This window comes from Bombus flavifrons, chromosome 4, assembly GCF_040668555.2.
Source record: "Bombus flavifrons isolate JBK064 chromosome 4, iyBomFlav1_principal, whole genome shotgun sequence".
Lineage (NCBI taxonomy): Eukaryota > Metazoa > Arthropoda > Insecta > Hymenoptera > Apidae > Bombus > Bombus flavifrons.
This window is the reverse complement of record NC_138445.1, coordinates 15,289,284-15,311,564: the sequence shown is the minus strand read 5'-3', so window position 1 is coordinate 15,311,564 and position 22,281 is coordinate 15,289,284. Positions and strand designations below refer to the sequence as shown.

Below are 22,281 nucleotides of genomic sequence, written 5' to 3'. Positions count from 1 at the left end.
ATATAAGATTTTGTCCTTCTTTATGTGTATAATTTTAGACAAATTTAAAAATATAAAAAATTATTAAATATTTTATTATAATAAAAACAATTATTTTTAAAAATATATAATCGTCATACTATAGTCATGTTTACTTATATATACATGTCCTGTACATCAGTACCTACACTACAGTGCAGTACTTATATATACATGTCCTGTACATCAGTACCTACACTACAGTGCAGTACTTATATATACATGTCCTGTACATCAGTCCTACACTACAGTGCAGTACTTATATATACATGTCCTGACATCAGTACCTACACTACAGTGCAGTAGCATCTCAATACGTGGTTGATAGAAATAAATATATTTACGTGGTACGTACGTATACGTAGTTGATAGAAATAAATATATTTATGTGAAGTTTATGAAACTTTATACGAGAAATATATTTTCTTGCGTATTTGTTAATGGTTATAATACATCTTAAAGTGAAGCCTGCTTATTGCTATTAATCATAACCTGCAATTTAAAGTTAAATTATGATGAATGCGGAAGAAGTTATAATAGAAGAAATAATAGAAAACAGAAATTCAAATAATGGATTTATGGATCTTATATCAAATGTTGAAGAAAGTGGTTGCGTTCCAAACAAAGTAATTATTGAAGATTATTCACTGTACAAAAAAACTACACAAATCAATGTTAATGAGACAAGTCAATTTACAAATGACTGCGAGGTAATTATAACTGATAATGCTGAAATTAAACAAAATTCTAATAAGAAAGATGACATGAATAAACAAGCCGAACAAAACAAATCAGTCATACTGCCAAATACTAAACAAAATGAAATACTTATTAACGATACTGACAAAAATCAGAATACAAATGAAGATGTAACATTTGAAAACTTGGAACAAAAAAGTGATGATGATATTTGTATCATACGTGAAATAAATACAGTATCTCTGGCTCAAAGTAAGGATATAGGGATATACTTATTATCATAATCAAAATTATAAATAATTTTGTTATATATATATATATATATATATATTATATTATACATTACAAATAATTTTGATATTAAATTAACAATTGCAATTTATGTTTCCTTTTTAACAGACAGTGATAAAGTATCTTCTCTTACTAGTATTGCTATAGAATATGGCAATTCAGATTCAGAAACAGAATTTAATACTGATGAAACAAAAAGTAATAGCAATCAAAATCAATCTTTGAAAGAAGTACAGATGCAAACTTATAGGCAAAATAAAGAAGTATCGTCAAGTGAAGAAAGCGATAGCGACGATTCTACTAGTAGCAGTGATTCTTCAGTAATAGTTGAATCAGATGATTCAGATAGTGATGATAGTTCAAGCAAGTATGCTATTCATTTTTATAAATTTTTATACATTAAATTAATTTTATACGAAATTTTAAAGCAATTTCTTGTACATTTAGGAAAGGCAAAGAAAATAATGTAAGAAGAAAAAAGAATAATGAAATGAGAACTGAATTAGATGATTTACCTCCTATTGAAGACTTAAAAATTAGTGTACCTGAAGTATTATGTGATCCATTAGGAGAGGTATTTATAAATATTAAATTAATACATGTATGGTTAATCTTGAAAATAGGATAATATCTTCATAAGATAATATTAAATTACAGGTTGCATGGATGGTTGAACAACTAGTAGTTGTAAAACCAAAACCTGGCAAACCGACATTGAACTTAGATACAGTTTTATTTATTGAGAAAGGACAAAGAACGTTAGGAAAAATATTCGATGTTTTTGGACAAGTGAATGAACCTCATTATTGTGTGCGATTCAATAGTTCTGAGCACATAAAAGAATATAACATTACAGCAGGAATGACTGTTTATTACTGTCCAAATACGGAATATACTTCTTTAGTATTTCTACATGAATTATTAAAGTGAGTTTATATATTTAAATATGTATATAATTATACATACTATTCTTATTTATATTTATTACATTAATTTATAAGAAATTAAACATATAGTAAGCAATTTATGATTATTACAGAATCAGGGGTATTGATGCAAATGCAGATGATCCTCCAGAATTTTCAGATGATGAGGAAGAACGGGCTTATTATGAACAACTAAAAGCAAAACAAGTAAATAATGTTAATGAAGCTGAAAATCCGTCTAAACGAAAGCGTACTTCTAGTGAGTTTCTTATGTAATATTTATATCTTTTTATTTGTTAACATTTGTATTTTCTATTAACATTTATAATTTTAGAACCTACTACTGTATGGCAAACCAATCATCCGTGGAATAGAAGTATGCAGAATCAAAGAAAAGGATTTTATGCACGAGGAGATAGACGACTTCCTTCTACGCAAACAGAAAATTATTCTCGGAATTTATGGTCACAATCCTATCAAACTAATAGTGAACCTTATGGATATGGAATGTGTTCATTGCAACCTGCACAATATATGAACCATAATGTTAGTGGTCTTAACCAAAACTTTTATGGCTCACACAATTACTATAGTGAAGATAGTAACTCAACATATCTAAATCCTAGAATTCCTTTCAATACATGTCCAAGAGTTCCTCCAGGATACATAACACCACAAAATCATCCAAATTCATCTACAAATGTAAGGTTTCAAGCTGCAAATATGCCTTGGCTACCACAAGTGTCACAAGTTCCTATTCAAATGAAATTGCCATGGATACCTATACTACCACCTCCACCTCCACCAACAACTTCATCACCATCAGATACTACTTCAACATAGTTAATATTAATTACTTATGAATTATATTTTTAATTTAGTTATATATATATATGGTTATATATTATATATATAATTGTATGTATATTGAAAATAATAGAAATTATATAATGCAAGTTATACATATATATAATATGAAATTAATAATTAAAAGTATTTATAGTATTATAGACATTATCCCTAATTAGAGTAAACTATGAACTATAGCAAAGTATGAGTTAATATTATTTCCGCATATAGTGAGGAAATATTGCTATAATATGATCATATTATTTGTAATACAAATTATGATTATAGTACTCTTATACAATCAGATTATTCTTTAAAGAATGAATTATCTTTATAAACCGCCATATCTGATTTCTGTAATTGTTCTTCGGCAATTGTAATATCATCTTTTATCGCTCGAATTAATTCCTCTGAAATGATAATGATTAATATAATAAAGATGGGACAAATTTTGGTACAGTTACTATTTACCTTTAGAAGTAAAATCTTTTTCTGGTCGTACATATCCCGTAAAAACAGCTTTAATTTGTTTTCCATAAAAATCATTCTCAAATTTATGCATTAAATGTATCTCCTACAACAATGATACATTATTAAAAAATGGTTTCAAATTTTCATGTTATCAAGTATTCAATTAATTATAATTTACATTCGTACCACCGTCTTTTTTTCGTTTTTATAAAACGGATTCCAACCAATACTGGCAACCATTTTATAAGTTTGTCCGTCTATAGAAGCCCATCCATAATAAATTCCAGTACTAAGATCACCAGGTAAATTATTTACTACCTCGTCTTCAAGATTTGCTATAGAAAAATAATTTTATAACTACATACAATATTAACAAAATATTACTGAAAAAAATTATTTTTTCTTTTATTTATACAATATAATTAGTTTAACTTTCGCAAGTTTTTAAATCAAAATATTTCTTAATAAAAAGCGATTAAAATATCGAATAAAACACAAAATAAAATAGCGATTAATACAATATATAATATTAAATAACTTTTTTAACATATTTCATATATTCCCGCCAATAAGTATGTATACAATAAAGCGATTATGTTTTTCAATTGCATACAATTCTAAACTATTCTCTGCAACATTAACGTAATTTTAAATTGTTTCTGATTAATTTCAAAATTTTCGAATCTATCAAACAAAAATGAAATTGTTGAGTGTTACCTGTAGGTATCCCCAAGGCTTTGGAACCTCTGCCAAACCCCCTGACTACCGACCCTGATAAAAAGTATGGTATGCTTTTGGTAGACATAACGAATCTTGATTTCGCGTCAGACTGTCAGACTAGTAACGTAACTAGTAACGTGAATGAATGTTAGTTTAATGCTTCATAATATATTATCTTGAAAGAAGATAAAGCGTTCGTTATATGACGTGGCATATTTACACGCTATTTAGTTGTATAGATTCATGTTGATGAAATGAATGGACTACTTTAAAACAAATTATTTAATATGTTATACGAATAATTTTATATTTATATAAAATAAGAATTAAATATAACATTGTGAATATACTTACGGAAGTATACTTACGGAAAATTTGTCCTTAGATTTTTAATTCTGTTTAAACTGATAATTATCGCATGTTACGGGTTATCTATGCATAACTTTTTTTTACTCCTGTATTATCATAACATAAATTAGTTCTTACAATTTCCTCTGACAACAATAAATTATTGAAAGTTGTTTATTTTTAGCTTGTTAGTAACAAAAATTTTAACATTGAAAGAAATATAAGCAGATTTATAAAATAAAATCTTTTTGTGTTGAAATTCAATTATCTTCTTATTTCAATTTGAGCAATATTGAAATCATTTTGTCTTAATATAATTAAAGTAAAGTACTTTGCTATGTTTTTTTATTGTGGTATTACAACACAATTTAAATGAGTAGTTAATAGTTCTATATTTATAAGTCAGCAAATAATGTGGTAAATTAGTATAGGTTAATACATTGTGAGCATTATATAATAGGAAATCAAATTTAAACTATTTATTTATTGAGAAACGTTACTTTTTTTAACATGAGAAATATTTCTAAAAAGAATACAATATATTAATGTTGAATGTAACTTTTATCACATTTTTAATTAAAAGGGTATACAATTATTATTTCCACCGTATATAAAATATAATTTAGCGAGGACACATGAGATGTCTTCCTCCATCAACAGATAAAGTTACACCTGTAGTGAAGCTGGCATCGTCACTTGCCAAATATGTAATTGCTTTTGCAACCTCGCTAGGATCCCCTGTTCTGCCAAGTGCATGAGTTTCTTTACTCTTAGCAAAGAATGCTTTTAATTGATCTTCTGACATTCCACTACTTCTATGAAGATTTGTTACTATTACACCAGGATTTACGGCATTAACCCTCACCTATAAATTAAAAATTAAATATAAAAGCTACTATTGTAATTAATAAGTTTTCAAATCAAACATACTTGTTTTGGTGCAAGATCAAGAGCTATACATCGTGTGAATTGATCAATTGCTGATTTACTCATACTGTATGCTAAAACTCCTGAGAAGGATCTTATTCCAACTACACTTGATACATTCACAATATTACCCTTAGATTCTACTAGATATGGAACAGCCAACATTGTTAAATGATATATTGAACGTACATTTATGTTGAAAACTCTAAAATATTTACATTTTTAATATATTGTATAAAATTAAGATTAAATTTTATTGATTTAAGCTAGATATACAAAAGATAGACTTATACCTGTCATATTGTTCTAATGAAGTGTTCTCTATGCCTCCATTTTCTAATATACCAGCGTTATTAACTAGGACATCCAGTTTACCATAATGTTTAATAGTGGATTTGACAATATTTTCAACATCACTTTCATTAGTTAGTTCTCCAGTTACAATTAATGGTTTGTCAGGCTTACATTGTTCAGCGACTTCATTTAATTTCTGTATATTACGACCTGTTAATGATAATAATGCACCAAGTTGTGAAAACTGTACAGCAGTTGCTGCTCCAATGCCAGAACTAGCTCCAGTTATTAATACAACTTTTCCAGCAAACGCCATCTAAAAAAAGTAATGAATTACAATTAAGTAAATTTTATTTTAAAAAATTAATATTCTTATAGTCTCTAAAGTTTCTGTAATTCATAAACTTTATATATTTTTATATAAAAATTTTTAATACTTCCATAATTACTTAACTTTCTTGATATGTAAAATATATTTAATATATTATAAGGTTTTTTTTATAAAATCTTACTGATTTATATAATTTATTTATATTGCTCAGAGTTCCGTTCTCGTGATCGTAATTGAAGTAAGACTAAATAGTTGCCATGCCATCGTTTGATAATAACCTAACGTAGAATTTTTACGAATCGACTATAGATAAATTACAACCATGGATATTATCACACGCTCATAAACTTGGCTATCTTAAAGTTTACATTTCCAATGTAAAATTATGATTTAATATCCATGAACCTAAATGTATGTAAATTTATAATTTATTCAAACTGTGAAAAAAAAGTGATAAGAGCAAACGTAATACTTAACTTCCATAAGACTATATGTAGAAATTAATTAATGCTAACATATATGGTAATAATATTACAATATAATTTTGTACTTTTCGAGTAAAAATTGGTACATAATGCGGCCATTTTGCATGTAATAAAAATAAAATATATTCTTCAGTTTATCAATTTTATTTTTTCTAATTCAATTATTACAATATTTAAATATTTTTCAACTTTTTCTACAGATATACAAATCTTTTCAATATTCCACTCTTTATCTTTAACTTTTTTCACAATTCCCTGAAGAGATAATTTTGCACTTGCTAACAGTGTTCTTTTTTTCTTAGGTTCACAATTGGAAACATATTGCAAATACATTTCTGCTAACATACAACACAATTGTAATACTTTCTGAACTGATTCTTCTTGTAAAAGCCATTTGGGATCTGATACGGCAATACGATGTGCTTGGTGTAAATAGTGTAGTGCTTTGTCATTATCAATATCAGTTTTTTTAAGAAAAGTAAGTTGTCCATACATTCTCCAAACATCAGAATTATTAGGTATAAATGAAGTAATTCTTCCAAATAATTCTAAAACTTTTGGAAGTAATTTTTGTGCAGACTTTCCATCTGAATCATTTACATTGTTTAATACAGCATCAGTAAGTATATCAAGAATTTGAACATCTAAATGGTGATTTTTCAAGTCTAAAATACGATGATAACATCGAATTACCTAGAAAAATGTGTAAAAGACATAAATCGTTAAAAGATATATGATTTTCGGGAAGAGTTAAATTTTATTTTTATTAATATTATGTATTCGTACTTCTGAAAAATGTCCTAAGTCAATGCTAACAACCATTAAATTATCCCAAACTTGCCACTGATCATAGTTACACTTTAAAGCATCTTGAAGAGATTTCCAAGCTTTTACTTTATCACCTAGCTTTATATAAGCTTTTGCTAAATTATTCCAAGCCTCAAATGTCTATAATTAAATTGCCAAATTCTTTAATGTATATTATTACATAACAAATTAATAATTGAAAATATTAATACAAACTGTTTGCTCTAGTGCACAATAACGTTTATATGCTGTTGCTGCCAATTTCCAATCTTCCACTTGTAAAGCAGCAAATCCAAGTCTAATCCAAACATTTTCTTGAATGTTATTTAATTCAACTGATAATTTTAAATGTGGTATAGCTTCCTCATACTTAAAAATAAAAAATAATATATGTATTTAATTAAATTACTAAGAAAAGGGAAAACTTTTCAAACTTATATTTATGTACGCACATTTTGTTTGGCAAAATAAAAAAATCCCCAATGTCTTTGAGCTCGACTACTTTTTTTATTAGATAGTTCCCATGCTGTTTCATAACAACTAGGTTCTTGAGTTGCATCACCTAATAAGCACCATAATTGAACTGATGGTTTTTTAGATATTTCTTGCTGAATAATTTCTGCTGCCTAAAATTAAAAATAAAATATAAATTTACGTGTTTCACGTATGCTAAGAAGAAATTACATAAACTAAAATATATACTTTATGTCTTAGCTCTAATATGTTGTAACAAGCAATAGCTTCTTCCCATAGTTTGCTCTTCAAAAAAATATCCAAAGCACCCTTTACTAACCCAACACTTAGCATCAATTGTGCCCACATTTGTTCTAAAGCCCAAACTGGCTTAAGACCACTGGCAAAGAATAGGTCCATTTTGTTTGCAACACAGATTTTTGACTTGTTTAGTTCATGTATTAAATATTCCATTTGTATCATTGATCGTTCAACAGTTCGTTTATCCTCAGATTCTAAAGAACACCGATGATATAGAGATGCTATTTTTAAGGACCAATTTCTTGTATTATTTACCACAACCTATTAAAAAATAATCTTTGGTAAGAAAATAAAAAATATAAAAGTCAAAAATACTTACAGTTAAATAAGGTGTTACTTCTTCATCTGTTAATTTATCCTTTGGTTGTGATAACTGTAATTGAACGCTATTAGAAGTAAAATTTAAAATAAAATATGAGTTTTGCTTTATAAATATAGTATAACAAAAATGTAAAATATATTCTTACTATTTTGCTAATACAATAGCTTCTTCTACTGCTCCTAATTGTGTAATTTCTATATTTGTTGAAAATTGAATATGTTCTAATCTAATATCATCATTCAAATCCAAAGATTTTGGTAAATTTTCACAATATCTAGAAGGAAACTGTTCCTTTTCTAAAGTTATTCCTAAAAATAGTTGTGCCTTGTCTTCTTGATATTTTGTACGTTTACCTAATGCACCTTCAAGATTTAAGCTTAATTTCGCTCTTTCTTGAGCAAGTTTAACATATTTTTCTGAATTTTGAATTCTCCTATAATAAAAATAAAATTGTGCAGCTTCAATATAAAATAATGTTTCGCAACACAAATTTTCTTTCAGCATTTGCAAATCATTGATTTTCTGAATCAACTGTTCAGTCTCATCAAATATTGTACCGGAACTTTCATTTAGTATCAGTTGATGTAAAAGATTTGCTCTAAATAACCACCATATACAACTTTTATAAACATTTTGTAGAATTTCATTTGAGAATATCATCTTAGAAAAGTAAAGAAGATCCGACATTTTAACATTTGCATTACATTCATCGTGTAACGATAAATTTCTAAGTATATTTTCTTCATTAATTTTTTGCCATTCAATATCTTTTTCAATTTGTGGACCTGTCCAATTCTGTTGAATAAAATATAGTAAAGAAGCTATGCCTGTGCATAGCCAAGAATCATGCGAGTCTGTTTTTTCTATATTGTCATGTATTAATTTGGAAACATTATTGCTATTATTCAACTCTTGAATTAGATTTGAAGATAACTTATTATTTATGACATCTTTATAATTTCCATTTAATATATGTTGCACATAAATAGGCAAGTTATGACCTGAAACAAGTAACATAAAATATAAAACAAAATTTGATTATAGCAAAATATATTGACCGAGAATATAACCTAATACGATATATAAACATATACGTATATTCCAAAATCATTCATTTACCTTCATTGTTAACAACATTTATTAATAATGAAATTTCGATTTCTTCATTTATTGTTTTTTTTGCATTTGAAAGATTCATTATTGCGATGTGTTACTTGATGACACGTGGAAAAGCTTGCATATTATTCACAATCGGAAGTCAATAATTATACTGACACAGATATTCACAATATAAGAAAGATATTTAATACAGAGGTTTTATACATTTTATATTACATGTTATAATACATTGTAAGGAAGTTATTTATTAATGTTTGTATTCCATACATGTAATTAATTGTTTGTAAATTAATATTATGAAAAATAATAAAAAAATTACTTCTGTCAATTCTTGGGCATAACAAATAAAATATAATTATCTGTATATACATATATCATATATATATGTATCTACAAAATAAAAAATTAATAAATATATTTTATAGTAAATAAACATATAAAAATATAACTATTTTTATTTATATCTTATGAATGTACAGACCAGGTTATGGTTATACTTATTGTAGGTATGTTAAGTTTTTTATTAATATTCATTCATCAAGAACTATCTATATTTACAATTTAATGTCTATATAAAAAAATGTAAATTTATTGTATTTTTTATTGTGGTTCAAAACAAATATTTTCAATACATTTTAGGTGTTTTGTTGATAATTAAAAAATACAAGAGAAAGTTTTGAAATATGTATCTTATTAATTACATAGTTGCACAAACTATTTTTTTATTATTACTATATCGGAACGATACTATCACATATGCAAGTAAATTGAATACAATTATTCTTTACAATTGATTAAGTACATAATACATATTATCTTGCTTATATGATCTATAATAACGATTATATAGCACATGTTAAAGGAAATCTTTAGAATTAGGAATTCTCAGTCATTTTTATGTGTCTATATAATATAATAATAGGTATATATATTACAATTAACAAGCGGATATATTAAATATATGCTTGTAATACTTAATAATATTTGTTGACCCGTACAAAGGGAAGATAATTTTCTTTTCATTACTGATAATTTTTTTTCTTAATACTGAAAACATTAAAAAAAAAAGAAACAAAAAAGACATTAAATATAATATATGTTTAATCAGGTAAATGTTTTACTTTTGAATAAATATTTATCGTAACATTAAATAAATTAATTTGAAAACTGAAAAGTGAATAAAACCAGCAACATATATTACCCTGAAATATACATATGTGTGCTTGAAATACTAAAAGTGTTGCAGCACACTTTAAGGCTCATACCATTCACTTAAATGATTTGAGTACTTAAAAGGGATAATGTTAAGACGAGGATAAACGTTGATTACTTATTTTTTACAAGGTGGTGAAATTTTTTAGAAATTTAGATCGCTCTCGTTGTTATTGTCATTAGACTCCTTCTTTGCAGCTATCAAATTTTCCCATTGTGCGATGAGAGTGCTCCTACGTCGTGGATTTGGCTATAGAATTAAATAAAGATTAGTAATTCATCATCGTTTGAAAATATGAACACATGCGTATAGATATACGTAATAATTTATTCCAATACTTGATGAAAACAAATAATTAATCATCGAGAAACACATATATTAAATATGCTATATACATTTAATTAATAATAATTAACATATTCGGACTTTTTAAAAGAACTAGCAATACCTTATGTTTTCCTTTAGCTTCTTTTTCTATTTCATCCTCATTTAAAGTATTTGTCGAGGTACCGCTTCTTAACGAACTTGAACCATCATAGATATCGGAATCGTTATCATTTCCAATGTCCAAAAGATTTGGTTGAGACTTGGCCAACATTTGAGACCGCATTAATCTAAAAATGTATGTAATTGTTTGTTATATCGTGAAATGAAAAACGTATAAATTATTACTATTAACCATAATAATTTACCTCAAAAATACACTTAATCCGATAATAATGTATGATTGAAAATGACATTAAATTATCAATCATATTAGTTACAGTTCTTAAAAAAATAACATCTAAAGTATCTATATCTTATCATTTATCAACTCCATCTTCTATTCGTTTTTTAATTTCACTATACAAGTACGCGATTAATATTCAATTGTCAAGGTACAAATGACTTCATTCATCGCAAGAAGATGACGTAAATAATAGTAAATTCTAATTCTAAATTCTAAATTAAAAAAAATGAAAAGCAATATTTGTAACATCGTCATTTTTGTGTACTTTTCAATTTATAGGGTTAACTAATGTAGCCTCTGAACAGCTTAAATAATAGCTATGAATACATTAACCATTATAAAAGTAAAATAAAATTAAAAATAAACATGTTACCTAAGCTCGTTTTCTCGCTCTTTCATCTCATGTAATTCCTTTTGAATTTTTTCTTCCACAGGGACGTATCCCTTTCTAACGGGAGGCTTCTTGGGCTCATCGTCTGGTTCCAGTTGAATTTCCAGACTTCTATTGAAAGCCTTGATGCTCAGTGGATTGAGCGTGATACTGGGTGCCATGGGTGGTGTTAGCGTGTCGTTACCCGCAGATTTTGGTTTGTATATTTTCCCCCTAGTCGCCAGAAACCTGTGCATCAGTCCTTTCTGACTAGGTGCCGTTGCAAAACGCAAAGGTGTCGGAGTGGTGCGACTGGATATGACTCCATTCGTCATCTTTGGCGTTAAGGTAGGCGTAGACGGTGTAAGGTTGACTGCTTCCAGAATTTGTGGTGTGGACGTTGTCCTCTTCAGTTTTCCCGAGGCCAAAGCTTGTGGCATGCGACGCACCTGTTATACATTATTGCAGAAAATTGTTATTATATTCGTTTTGAATTTATTGCAATTCGAAATGAAGATAATTCTAATTAAAAAAAAGAAGGAGTAATGGTAACGTTGTAAAAATTTAGTCACGCGACAATCTATTTGCAAATAGAGAACGAGTGTATTCAGAATAACTTCGCATTATCTTTAAGAACAAAAGTATAGCGACCTTTGTAATACACTGTAGATTATTTAGCAAGCGCAAATTATACGAGAGCTACATTTTCAATCATTATTATCAGCACGACACAATAGTCACGTCAAGAACAAAAAAAATGGCTGTTTCACGGAAAATGGCATTACATTAACTTTAACATATCGGCAGATAAGATATTTTCATCGAAATCGTGGCCTGGCAGCGTTACGAAAACCGAATGCAACCGGCTGTTTGCGAAATAAATGTGCACACTCTCGCGTCCTGTAGCAATTACTTCGCACGCCTGCTGCTAATTAATTAGCGTAAAGTATAGAAAATCGCGCGATCATGCCGAGATTATTAATCTGGCGATCGCGCGTCTGTTTCCATTATCGAAAGCGTGCCACGATTTTGGCGAACGAAAGAGTATGACGTTGGCTCACGATCCTCATTAGTTCCGTTCTGCTTAAACGTACCCACTATAAATATGAAAGCAAGCTGTTATACTTGATCGACTCTGCTCTGTCCACAGAATATTTTGCATATAAAGTTACTTCAAGAACTTGCTATATTTAATCTCAGGCACTTAGCAAGTATAATTAATGATAAAATTAGAATTTATTCGACTCATAAACATTGGCAGTATATAATATGTACAATAGTGTACAATAGTATATAAATGTCACTTACTAATTTCTATCATGGTTTATCTTTATCTTCTGGAAATAAAAGGTAGAAACGATTGACCCGTTTCGGGTTAACTGTGTAAGTCATTAAACAAATGTGTAACTTTGATCGCTTATCAGTATTTCTACTTTCTGTATTTTAAAATTCTACCAACAGTATATCTATATGTATTGGTGTAAATATATATTTCGTAGAGATCACGAAGGTATTTAATACAATTAAAGTATTGAATAGCTATACAATGAGCCTCGATACCTAGTGGGACCACTTTTTACACTTATTATATGTTTAAAATGAATATCCAAGTTGTATATTAGTTTTTTACTAAATACATGTTTGCACTAAATATCTCGTAAAGTCTATATACATCTCCAAGTTTGTTTCAAATTTTATCAATATAATCACGACAGTCGTGTCATTGCAATATTAATGAAATTCCAAGGTTTTTATATAACACTGACAATATATGTGTATAAATTTTGTACATAAAGATAATAGTAAGAGGGACATACTAAAATTTTCCATGGTAAATGTTCAAATATTTTCGCGAGCCAGTGTATAATATTTTTACATCGTAGAACTTGCTTTAACAAAAATTTTCATTGAAACAGTATTTCTTCTAAGTTTGCGGCGCAAGATCTAATTTTTCATCGATGAATTCCCATCACGTCCGTAACAAGATTGAAACAGTGCGTTACGTGATGAATCATTAAATCAGTAAGTGCGTGTATAATCGTCCTCGTCGCTCACGGACATCACAGCCGTCCGATGCGTTTCGTCCCTATAAGGACTACGCAGGCATTTACTCTTTCTTTCTTTCGTTCAACGACCTTGAGCATGGTCGACACGAATGTACATATGTACACGTAACACACACGTATATACATATACGTGGAGTTTTAAGCATACCTTGGAATCCACCGTCTCGTGGGACGTGGTTTTAATGCTACCCACGTTTCTCAGCTCGTGCTCCCTCTCCGTGACCTCTTCGATCTCCTTCTGTATTCTGTCCGTCGCCTTCTTCAGCTGCTCCAACCTATGCTCCGCCTGCAACGAAATGGTATCACGTTCTATTCCATCTTTTATAGATAAAACGATAGAGAATTTAAAACAAATTGACCAAAAAAACTGTGTCTTTTAAATAAAAAGAAAAAGATTACAAATCGAAAGTTAAAAGATCGAATAATAATACATTTGTGATTCTCTGAGTTTCAATTGTGTTTTTATTATTCCGTTGTTCGTTTTTTCAGGACGGACTTGAAAATGAAAATCTCGCTATTGCAAATAATGACATCAAGACGCAAAATCTTCATCGAAACGAAGCGCGACATACTAATAAGAACACGATCGAAACCTGAAGAATCACAAAAAGTTTAAAATCGCCAAAAAAATAACGAAAAACGTTTTTTAAAATTGTTCTCTCTTCCGTTGATTTAACTCGATTCGACGCATGTTTCCGTAATGTCAAGCGCGAGGCAGACTTTGATGGATGAGCAAGTCGTGGAATCCTCCGCGTTTCCACATTTTTCCAGTCGAGGATTCTCTTTAATTCTACCTCACGACGGACGCGATTGCATTCATGCAGGCTCGCGTAATTATAGTAACCGGTGTTTTCAGATTGTTAAATTAATGATGGCGCAACCTGACCCTCGATTCCAATTTCAACATGAACCGTGTGACCAGTTTAAACACCGGTCTCTGAACGCCTCCGCGGTTTACGAACCTTCCTATTGCACTAGTCGCGATCCTCGATTTTCATGCGGGCGAAGGATACGAGAAAAAGCCAATGAGAAGCAGGAAAAAAAAAGAATACAAACCACGAGACGAATCAAGTTCCAGACTACCTCGTGTCGATCGTCTCGCTAACGGGAAGCGAATTCCAGAAAACTAGCTGAACACGACTGCCATACGATTAACCCGTTCTGCTCTCTTCACTTCGTCGGTACGATCCATCAAAATTTTTATAGTATGCTCTTAGAGAAGCTAATCAGGTTTGCTGTATGAGAACGAACGTGCACCACTAACGTGGTTTGTTTGCACAAGCTACATCGAACGAAATGGATCGATCTTCTTTTACGTACGCTATTTAACGGGCTGTTATTGTTTCCGCGTTACTCGTGCTTTCGTAATTCTTTAAACATATATTGAATAAGTATTCAGGCACTTTTGTCAATTTGTAAATAACAGTACGTGAATTTTAGCAAAGCATGACATGCAACGGCAAATTAATGGCTAGTAGCAGAACTTGCTGTGCACACGGTGGTCTTCGTGGAATCGAATCAGCGGGTTATAAATTTAAATCGTCAATTAACAAGCTGGAGATAGACTGCGGATTTTAAAAGCATAAAGATGTATAGAATCCACTAATATATAATATATAAGATATTCAAAGTAGATTAATCGTTATAATATTTAGTGGATGAAATAAATTTCTGCTTAAGTATGTGCTGTCTATAGATTAGAATTAGATACACGATTCAATTATATAACGGCTAATCTTAGATATTACTGCTTGGATTAGCAGTTTAGACAAATTTTTATCTCTCTCGTTATTATAGATACTAAATATGCTGAAATTAATGGATATCATATACAAAGATCTATAAGATATGCAAAGTATTCGTAATCTCCATTTAAATTCCACCTTCTTAATTACGTTCACAGAAATATAAAATTGCACGGACCCGTTGGCTTTCCAAGATCAATTTTATCACATTATATTACTTTATTACGCATACAGTGATTCTATAAAGAACAAAATCATTGTAGATCGACAATCCGTAGTTTTGTAAAATCACACTTCAACAACAACGTGTATATTTCAGACACGTTTTATACTTTCATTAAAAAGAATGAAAGAAAAACAAACGAACGTTTTTTCTTATTCAGCATCTTTTTTTTTACACTCACTTCACTCGGCTAAATAAGAAAAAGTAGAAAACACATTTCTCGTGTTCGTTAATCAATTCCTTAATCAAATCGTAATCAATGTACAACGCGTGGCACTGTATTACCTAGTTTTTTCCCATGTTATTTAACGCGTTATAAAACTAGAATCGCTTTTCCAGCTTACTGAATCTCGCGATGTTCGACGATAACGCGAAACAATGCGAATAGTCTAACGATTTTGTTGCGGCTCACGCCTGAGGAATTCAATACTTTATCTAACTATACTTAACCAGATTTTATCAATTGGTATCACGACCGATAACTGCCCCTTGATTCTACACTGCGGCCATCACGAAACAAAAGCTTCGTCCACGCGTTTACAATCGATTTTAATGAGTGGACGTGGATTTTAATTGGAAACATCGTAACCCTTTAAATGGAGATCCTCGGATCGAAGCCAAGGTCGATTTTGCTGCCGATCGACAGATCGTTCGATGACAGCGCGAAACGGATGTTACTTTGATGACCATTTTCTGTGACTCAGACACCTCGATAATGCGGCGATAACAATATCCATATATCTAAAGATATCATATTTGATATAACAGAAAGTTATATGTGTACAATTTATATTGTAGATTTCTCTTTATGACATATCGGAATTTCGCTTAGTACAACAAATAATTATCTTTAGAAAAAAAGGCACAGATATAATATAGCGATTAAACAAACTTTCAATGAGTTTTTCGTTACTGTTATATGTTGAATATACTACCTAAATATTGGTATGTATACTTATTTCGTATATTGTTTTAAATTCATTCACGGTGCACTATAAGAAAATCTTAGGCAACAATACTGTATTATATATTTCACATCTGAATGACATATCGTTAAACTACTGATGTTTATGTAAATTTATATTTTTATGAACACACGTGAAGAAACGCGCGAAGATTTCTTTCGCTTACAAACTAAATATAATAATGTATAGTATAATTTGGATATTTTTACATATTTTTGCGTATCATGTGCATTCTATACGCTCTTGTATCTTTGAATTTCCATGTAACCCGGTTATTAATATTTATTTCCAATAGAAAAATTGGAAGGGTGTCTCAAAATCGTTCATTTTAAATTCTTCGTCATTTCATCACACTGTCAAGAGATTAAATCAATCAATGAACGATCATTCAAACAGTAGACAAAAATTAAAGCCAGTGTTTCATTCTAGAAATTTAGAGAATTTCCCTCCGTCGTTTTTATCATTTCGACAGATCCCACTCGTGGAAGAACGATCTCTTTGAATGCAGATCGCAAGGGTAAACACGCGTTCGTAATTAGAAACGAAAGGAACCTTTTCGTCGGTCGTAACGTACGATTTCACAGTTTCATCCCAGCCTCCGGGACAATGGAACTCAGCCAATCAATCACTGGATCGTCGCGATCGGCCAGATCCTTCGATCTAGCTCTTGCTGCGGATTACGCGCGACTTATTGCCATGTCCTTCTGTCCGAGAACGGAAGGATAGAGGGTCGGCTCTTTCGCGGCTCGCAGAAGGAAGCAAGCTCGCTCAGGTGTTTCGCCCGCACTTCCGCGTAGGAACCGAATATTACTGAAACGAGTTTGTTGAAGGGTTTCCAGGTGAGCAGCTGTAGCTTGGCCGGCCGTCTGGAATGCTGCTCATTGAAAACTGAACAGCAGCGGCTAGCACGGCTGCTTAACTGTAACCCGTGCCTGTTTCCTTTCTAAAAAAATGGGCCACCGATCATCTTCCTGCCTCTCCTTCCTTCTCGGCGACGTAACCCCCCGTCGTCGTTTTCATCCGTATCGATTGGCCGACTTAAAATTCCTCTCTGCTGATGCACGCTCGATTTCGTCGAAGGATAATAAATTTCGAGGTCGATACAAGATCGAGGATAACCCGTTAATAAATTGTCGGCGTACGCGGATCTTATTTTGCTGGTGAAAATCTCTCACTGACCCTACTGACTCCGTGATTCTCATTCGGAATACATAATTATCTAAAGTGTCTGCGGACGATTGCTCCTATGATTTATCGCTGCGAAATTTGTAGTTAGGAAGTCCATTTGTAGAGTTCTCTTGAATTATAGATTAAAGGATATTTTTCATTCTACGATCGTCAGCGTAAATCTAAGAAATATAATAATCTAAGAAATCTAATAATCGTCGTTATACACTTCTTATATACTCTCGCTAATATGCACCGTACACGTATGCGTATGTAAACCTACAAAATTCTGAAAGTTTCTAACGCTGAATAGACTTCAAAAACGTGAACGACATGCGACAGAGAACAAATGCATGAGGTTGCAGCATCGCGTTTCTCGAATAGTATTAATGGTATTATCATCAAGATCGCTGAAAGCGCAACAGCTGTTTCAATTTTTCATATATCTGACGTTGAAACATCTGTCGAACCGCTTTAGAAACGAGACTAACCGTGCTACGTCCAACGACGACCCACATACCTTATATGTAATTAAATTAAACAGCATCGATGCCGTTGAGAAACGCAACGGACACCGTACGATACTTCTCGTGCGTGATAATTACGCCCCGCGGAAATTAATAAGCATTCAAAGCGCAGCCAATTTACGGGAACAACGTGGAATGTTCTTGTCTCGTGTTCGATCGCGGGCTACATGATTCGTCGCGTGTAAAAAATCGTGTATACAATAGCTCACGAAAGTATTCGAACACTGGTAGGAACATTTTTTATTTTTTAAAATTCAATGAGTCTCGTATTACCAACCTTATCCTTTTGTTCGGTTCTGAAGTTAGACATATGTTCTTCCAAAGCATTACTCATCATAGTATTGAAATAATGCTTGTTTTAATAATTATACTTTTAGTTTCTACAAAACTCCATCAGCTTATCATCTATTTTTAAAAGACTTACATATCTATATCTTTGAACCTGTCAAGTTGTTTTTATTTGAATTACCAATTTAACGAAAAGCATTATATTCATTATTATTTTACATAGTAATTAATTAAGTCCAAGTATTTAAAATTTTGTATCGTTTAATAGTAGTATGACTAAAAAAATATGATACTATGCACAAATGAAATATATATATATAAAAGTCGACAAAAAAAAGTTTCGTTAGAAAGAAGATACGTATAAATACTTTTTATTGCCATTGTATGTCATTAGAGTCCTACTGTCTAATCATAAAGTAGCGCTAAAATCAGGAAGTCAACAGAAATGTACTTATCATGTCTTTTTTTGTGATCCTCATATTATATCAGATCTGCTCCAAATTTTACCAATATAATTATTCTTTTGGCTTCGTGCCAATTGTGTCTTATTAAAGTAATCATGAAATTTTTAAATGTTTTATATAACGCATGTAATGCATACACATAAAGGATTTTTACAATAAGTGTAGAAATACTTTCGTGAGCCATACCATTATATATGCACGTCGAAAGATGCACGATACCGGTTCCTCCGTGAACGCGTGCAAGTGCAACCGCGAGTTGCCAACTATCTCTCGACAGTTTGCATTTGAATTACATTTGTCCACAATCTCGTCACCGGTGTTAACCACCGTCCTCAACTGAAAGCTTCTTTCACGATATCCGATAACACGTTAGAAACATCTGAAATATTTCATTAGTTGATAAAAAGTCATAATAAAAACATTAAAAACTTCTCATAGAATCCAGTACTACGTAATCTTAAGAACGTATAAAATGAAAAAAAAAATGAAAGAATAAAGAAAATAAAGAAGGGAAATAATGAAATGACGAAAGAATTGAATTGAATTCTATTTTAACGCTTGCTTAATGAATAGTTTGTAGTCACTATTGTTCTACCTTATCTCAAATGGTATCAACTTTATGCTATCAACTTTATTGCTTAATTCGATATATGAATATTTCTTTATAAATAAAAAAAACATTTAAAAAAAACGAAACATGAAAATAAGAATAAAAAGATTAGGCTAAATTTTTCTGTTACTGTGTTCCACGAGTAACCAAGGATATTTCAATCTAAACGAACATGAATAGAATAACAGCTTTGAATTTAATTATACTTTTAAAATATTTCACAGATTAGATGATATCGAACCGATCATCAGGAAGGTATAATCTTTCACATTTAAGTTATCCGAATGAAGAAAATCGAGTTTCCAGTGAGAAAGCGTGAATCGAGCTACTCACGTTCAAAAATCGCGTACGAGCTGATTTGAATAGTCGTCCAACCAGTCTTTCGAGAGCAACACGCTGACACGTGTGAATTCACGCATTTTTCATTTGGATAAACCGCTTTCGAGCGACATGGAACGATTCTGTTAAAATTGCCCGACTAAACGACATCGAGTATCGTGACATCTTTTCCAAGATACTTTCTCGAACAATTAATTCGTTGACTCATTTGGAATAAGCGACACTTTGCGATCGGTAATGAGTCGTATATATCAGCGCTCGCGAGAGAAATCGAGAATCCCATTGACGTTTCCCTGCTCGATCGTCGTTTAAAAGTACCGCTGTGTTGATCAATTCGTACGGTAACTTCTACCAGAGAAAAATATCGATACAATAGCATCTACGCGTCAGATATTAATCTGTTCTGACACAATAGAAAAAGGTCAATTCTACACCGTTGATTCTCACGTACACTACCGGCCATAAGTGTTAGAACATTTTCTAATATTTCACTATTTTTATTTTCTAGTTACTTTTTTATAAATATTACAATAAAGTTCTACAATAAGCACTAAATGAAGTACAATTTGTTAGACTGTCCCAATGAATGTAACGAGCAGGTGTCCTAATACTTATACGACTGACGATATAAATAGTACGTTTTGATAGCAAGATACGTAGTACGATAGTATGACAGTAAGATTTTGCTCTTCCACGCTCAATTTCTTATTCATACGCGTGTACACTGAACTTACCTCCATTTTCATTGTTGCTGCCGACAGGATTTCTCAGCGAAGGTCAAACACTAAATCCTTTGTCGGACGTGTTCTTTCTGATTGCCGAACTCGAATTCGGTCCGTTTATCTGATCGTGGACGCAGGTGGTTTACGTTCGTATCTATTATCATGCCGCGCAGTTACGTCACATCGTCGGATCTCTTTTTTTTCTTTTCACCGTGTACCCGCCGATGAAAGTGTAAAAGTTGCAAGGGGATCTGTTGGATTGAAATTTCTTCAATCCCGAAAAAATCGAACCTATCTCTTCTCCGTTGACGACTGCTTTTGAGAGTTGATCCGGCTTCGACTACGACCACCGCACCAAGCCGAATTCTCTTCGATCCGTGGCGTGGAACCGTAACGCGAAAGCTTGGTCGTGCTCGATCGATTCCCTTCAGATAATTTCCAACCCGACACCCGAAGAGGATCTCGCGTGATCTATGAGATGCGAGAGCGTGAATCGCGTTTGCCACGGCGACTCGAGACTCTCAGAGTACAGCTAACCAGATTGGTCGAGGGGAAACACGACAAGAAGCCGATGTATATTATTGCGAGACACGACAACGACACTCGCTAGACTTTGCTTTCGAAACTAATTTTTCGAGCACGTTCCATTCTTCTTCTTTACCCGGTTGTTCCTGTAATTTCCGAGACCGCGAGCTTATGATTGAAACACGGCTGAACTCCGTTCGGCGACTGCCATTTTACCTGCGTGACCTTGTTCCCCGACCCGTTCTCCGAACAAAAGCAACAGAGTCGAACCGCGCTGCATCTGATACAAATCACTTTTCGGCTTATCATGTGCGTAAATATACACTTTCGCAATTTCCATTCTATCCACCATGCGATGTCGTTTTTATTTCCTCTCTTGTTTTTCCTGGTTTTATCTGAAACAAGTAAAATGTTATAACCTGGTATTTATTTTTACGTCGCGCAGGTATTTTTCCTAGAAATATGACGAATATAATGAATAATAATGATAATTACTTTTCTAATGTAAATGATTGGGTAATTGTTTGTTCAATTAAAGAAAGTATCATATTATTATTCAGTAAACTTTATGTATACTTACATGATTACATACATAACTTTCAATTTTGTTTAAATAAAGTTTTACATGTTTATAACAATTGAGTCTTCAATTCCTTTTTAACAGTATATCAGATATGGTATGGCATACAGGGTATATGAGATTAAATCTTGGTGGAATTTAAACTGATATTAATCTTTTTCCTTTACATTGAAATATAAAAATTACGATTGAATCATAATATTTGTAATATGTTAAAAAGCAACTACAATTGTAGTAAACGTGCACTTATGTAATCAAAGATTGTATTAGGCTTTAAACCCCACTACAATAGGCACAAATAATAATAACATTGCGGTATAAAGGTATTTTTGTGTTGATAAAAGATTACACAAACTGTTTTAAATT

At 31.2% G+C, this 22,281-nt stretch overlaps 5 protein-coding genes and 1 long non-coding RNA gene across 14 annotated transcripts; 2 read left to right on the top strand and 4 right to left on the bottom strand.

Annotated features, from left to right (window-relative positions):
- Nucleotides 1-377: 377 nt before the first annotated feature.
- Nucleotides 378-2,958, top strand: LOC138179284 (H/ACA ribonucleoprotein complex non-core subunit NAF1). Its single transcript, XM_069111909.1, has 6 exons — nucleotides 378-969; nucleotides 1,117-1,375; nucleotides 1,456-1,582; nucleotides 1,666-1,934; nucleotides 2,048-2,193; nucleotides 2,269-2,958. The coding sequence occupies exons 1-6, from the start codon at nucleotides 531-533 to the stop codon at nucleotides 2,775-2,777; spliced, it is 1,749 nt and encodes a 582-aa protein (XP_068968010.1). The 5' UTR covers nucleotides 378-530; the 3' UTR covers nucleotides 2,778-2,958.
- On the bottom strand, nucleotides 2,886-4,112 carry Rfk (Riboflavin kinase). Its single transcript, XM_069111917.1, has 4 exons — nucleotides 3,972-4,112; nucleotides 3,441-3,589; nucleotides 3,255-3,357; nucleotides 2,886-3,193 (listed from the first exon to the last, which is right to left on the bottom strand). The coding sequence occupies exons 1-4, from the start codon at nucleotides 4,057-4,059 to the stop codon at nucleotides 3,090-3,092; spliced, it is 444 nt and encodes a 147-aa protein (XP_068968018.1). The 5' UTR covers nucleotides 4,060-4,112; the 3' UTR covers nucleotides 2,886-3,089.
- Nucleotides 4,113-4,786: 674 nt separating this feature from the next.
- LOC138179288 (3-oxoacyl-[acyl-carrier-protein] reductase FabG-like) lies at nucleotides 4,787-6,183 on the bottom strand. Of its 2 annotated transcripts, none has more exons than XM_069111916.1 (4): nucleotides 6,056-6,183; nucleotides 5,543-5,859; nucleotides 5,253-5,454; nucleotides 4,787-5,187 (listed from the first exon to the last, which is right to left on the bottom strand). In XM_069111916.1, the coding sequence occupies exons 2-4, from the start codon at nucleotides 5,857-5,859 to the stop codon at nucleotides 4,945-4,947; spliced, it is 762 nt and encodes a 253-aa protein (XP_068968017.1). In that variant the 5' UTR covers nucleotides 6,056-6,183; the 3' UTR covers nucleotides 4,787-4,944. The 2 variants fall into 2 exon arrangements, with proteins under 2 accessions (XP_068968017.1, XP_068968016.1); XM_069111915.1 differs by having other exon boundaries at nucleotides 5,998-6,129.
- LOC138179290 (uncharacterized) lies at nucleotides 6,162-6,715 on the top strand. The gene is made up of 2 exons (XR_011172997.1): nucleotides 6,162-6,285; nucleotides 6,662-6,715. It is a non-coding gene; the product is annotated as an uncharacterized LOC138179290 (long non-coding RNA).
- LOC138179282 (tetratricopeptide repeat protein 27) lies at nucleotides 6,483-9,579 on the bottom strand. The gene is made up of 8 exons (XM_069111907.1): nucleotides 9,382-9,579; nucleotides 8,408-9,263; nucleotides 8,260-8,326; nucleotides 7,869-8,201; nucleotides 7,619-7,792; nucleotides 7,383-7,535; nucleotides 7,146-7,307; nucleotides 6,483-7,052 (listed from the first exon to the last, which is right to left on the bottom strand). The coding sequence occupies exons 1-8, from the start codon at nucleotides 9,458-9,460 to the stop codon at nucleotides 6,489-6,491; spliced, it is 2,388 nt and encodes a 795-aa protein (XP_068968008.1). The 5' UTR covers nucleotides 9,461-9,579; the 3' UTR covers nucleotides 6,483-6,488.
- Nucleotides 9,580-10,052: 473 nt separating this feature from the next.
- On the bottom strand, nucleotides 10,053-21,600 carry mdu (mitotic spindle positioning protein meduse). 8 transcript variants are annotated; one of them, XM_069112217.1, is made up of 6 exons: nucleotides 20,823-21,600; nucleotides 19,326-19,518; nucleotides 13,909-14,046; nucleotides 11,698-12,143; nucleotides 11,043-11,208; nucleotides 10,053-10,843 (listed from the first exon to the last, which is right to left on the bottom strand). In XM_069112217.1, the coding sequence occupies exons 2-6, from the start codon at nucleotides 19,326-19,328 to the stop codon at nucleotides 10,739-10,741; spliced, it is 858 nt and encodes a 285-aa protein (XP_068968318.1). In that variant the 5' UTR covers nucleotides 19,329-19,518; nucleotides 20,823-21,600; the 3' UTR covers nucleotides 10,053-10,738. The 8 variants fall into 8 exon arrangements, with proteins under 8 accessions (XP_068968318.1, XP_068968317.1, XP_068968319.1 ...); XM_069112216.1 differs by lacking the exon at nucleotides 19,326-19,518 and having other exon boundaries at nucleotides 20,823-21,597; XM_069112218.1 differs by lacking the exons at nucleotides 19,326-19,518; nucleotides 20,823-21,600 and adding an exon at nucleotides 16,014-16,154.
- Nucleotides 21,601-22,281: the final 681 nt, after the last annotated feature.

Excerpts from the sequence above, each read along its gene's own strand:
- LOC138179288 (XM_069111916.1), bottom strand. The coding sequence starts at position 5,859 with ATGGCGTTTGCTGGAAAAGTTGTATTAATAACTGGAGCTAGTTCTGGC. Across the intron at positions 5,455-5,542 it reads TCATTAGAACAATATGACAG|AGTTTTCAACATAAATGTAC; the intron begins GTATAAGTCTAT and ends TAAATATTTTAG. Across the intron at positions 5,188-5,252 it reads TTGATCTTGCACCAAAACAA|GTGAGGGTTAATGCCGTAAA; the intron begins GTATGTTTGATT and ends TTTAATTTATAG.
- LOC138179284 (XM_069111909.1), top strand. The coding sequence starts at position 531 with ATGATGAATGCGGAAGAAGTTATAATAGAAGAAATAATAGAAAACAGA. Across the intron at positions 970-1,116 it reads TACAGTATCTCTGGCTCAAA|ACAGTGATAAAGTATCTTCT; the intron begins GTAAGGATATAG and ends CCTTTTTAACAG. Across the intron at positions 1,376-1,455 it reads AGTGATGATAGTTCAAGCAA|GAAAGGCAAAGAAAATAATG; the intron begins GTATGCTATTCA and ends TTGTACATTTAG.
- LOC138179282 (XM_069111907.1), bottom strand. The coding sequence starts at position 9,460 with ATGAATCTTTCAAATGCAAAAAAAACAATAAATGAAGAAATCGAAATT. Across the intron at positions 7,793-7,868 it reads TATTAGAGCTAAGACATAAA|GCAGCAGAAATTATTCAGCA; the intron begins GTATATATTTTA and ends TTTTAATTTTAG. Across the intron at positions 7,308-7,382 it reads ATTGTGCACTAGAGCAAACA|ACATTTGAGGCTTGGAATAA; the intron begins GTTTGTATTAAT and ends ATTTAATTATAG.
- Rfk (XM_069111917.1), bottom strand. The coding sequence starts at position 4,059 with ATGTCTACCAAAAGCATACCATACTTTTTATCAGGGTCGGTAGTCAGG. Across the intron at positions 3,358-3,440 it reads AAAACGAAAAAAAGACGGTG|GAGATACATTTAATGCATAA; the intron begins GTACGAATGTAA and ends TCATTGTTGTAG. Across the intron at positions 3,194-3,254 it reads AAAAGATTTTACTTCTAAAG|AGGAATTAATTCGAGCGATA; the intron begins GTAAATAGTAAC and ends TTATCATTTCAG.
- mdu (XM_069112216.1), bottom strand. Across the intron at positions 11,209-11,697 it reads GAGCGAGAAAACGAGCTTAG|ATTAATGCGGTCTCAAATGT; the intron begins GTAACATGTTTA and ends ATACATTTTTAG. Across the intron at positions 10,844-11,042 it reads AAGCTAAAGGAAAACATAAG|CCAAATCCACGACGTAGGAG; the intron begins GTATTGCTAGTT and ends TTAATTCTATAG.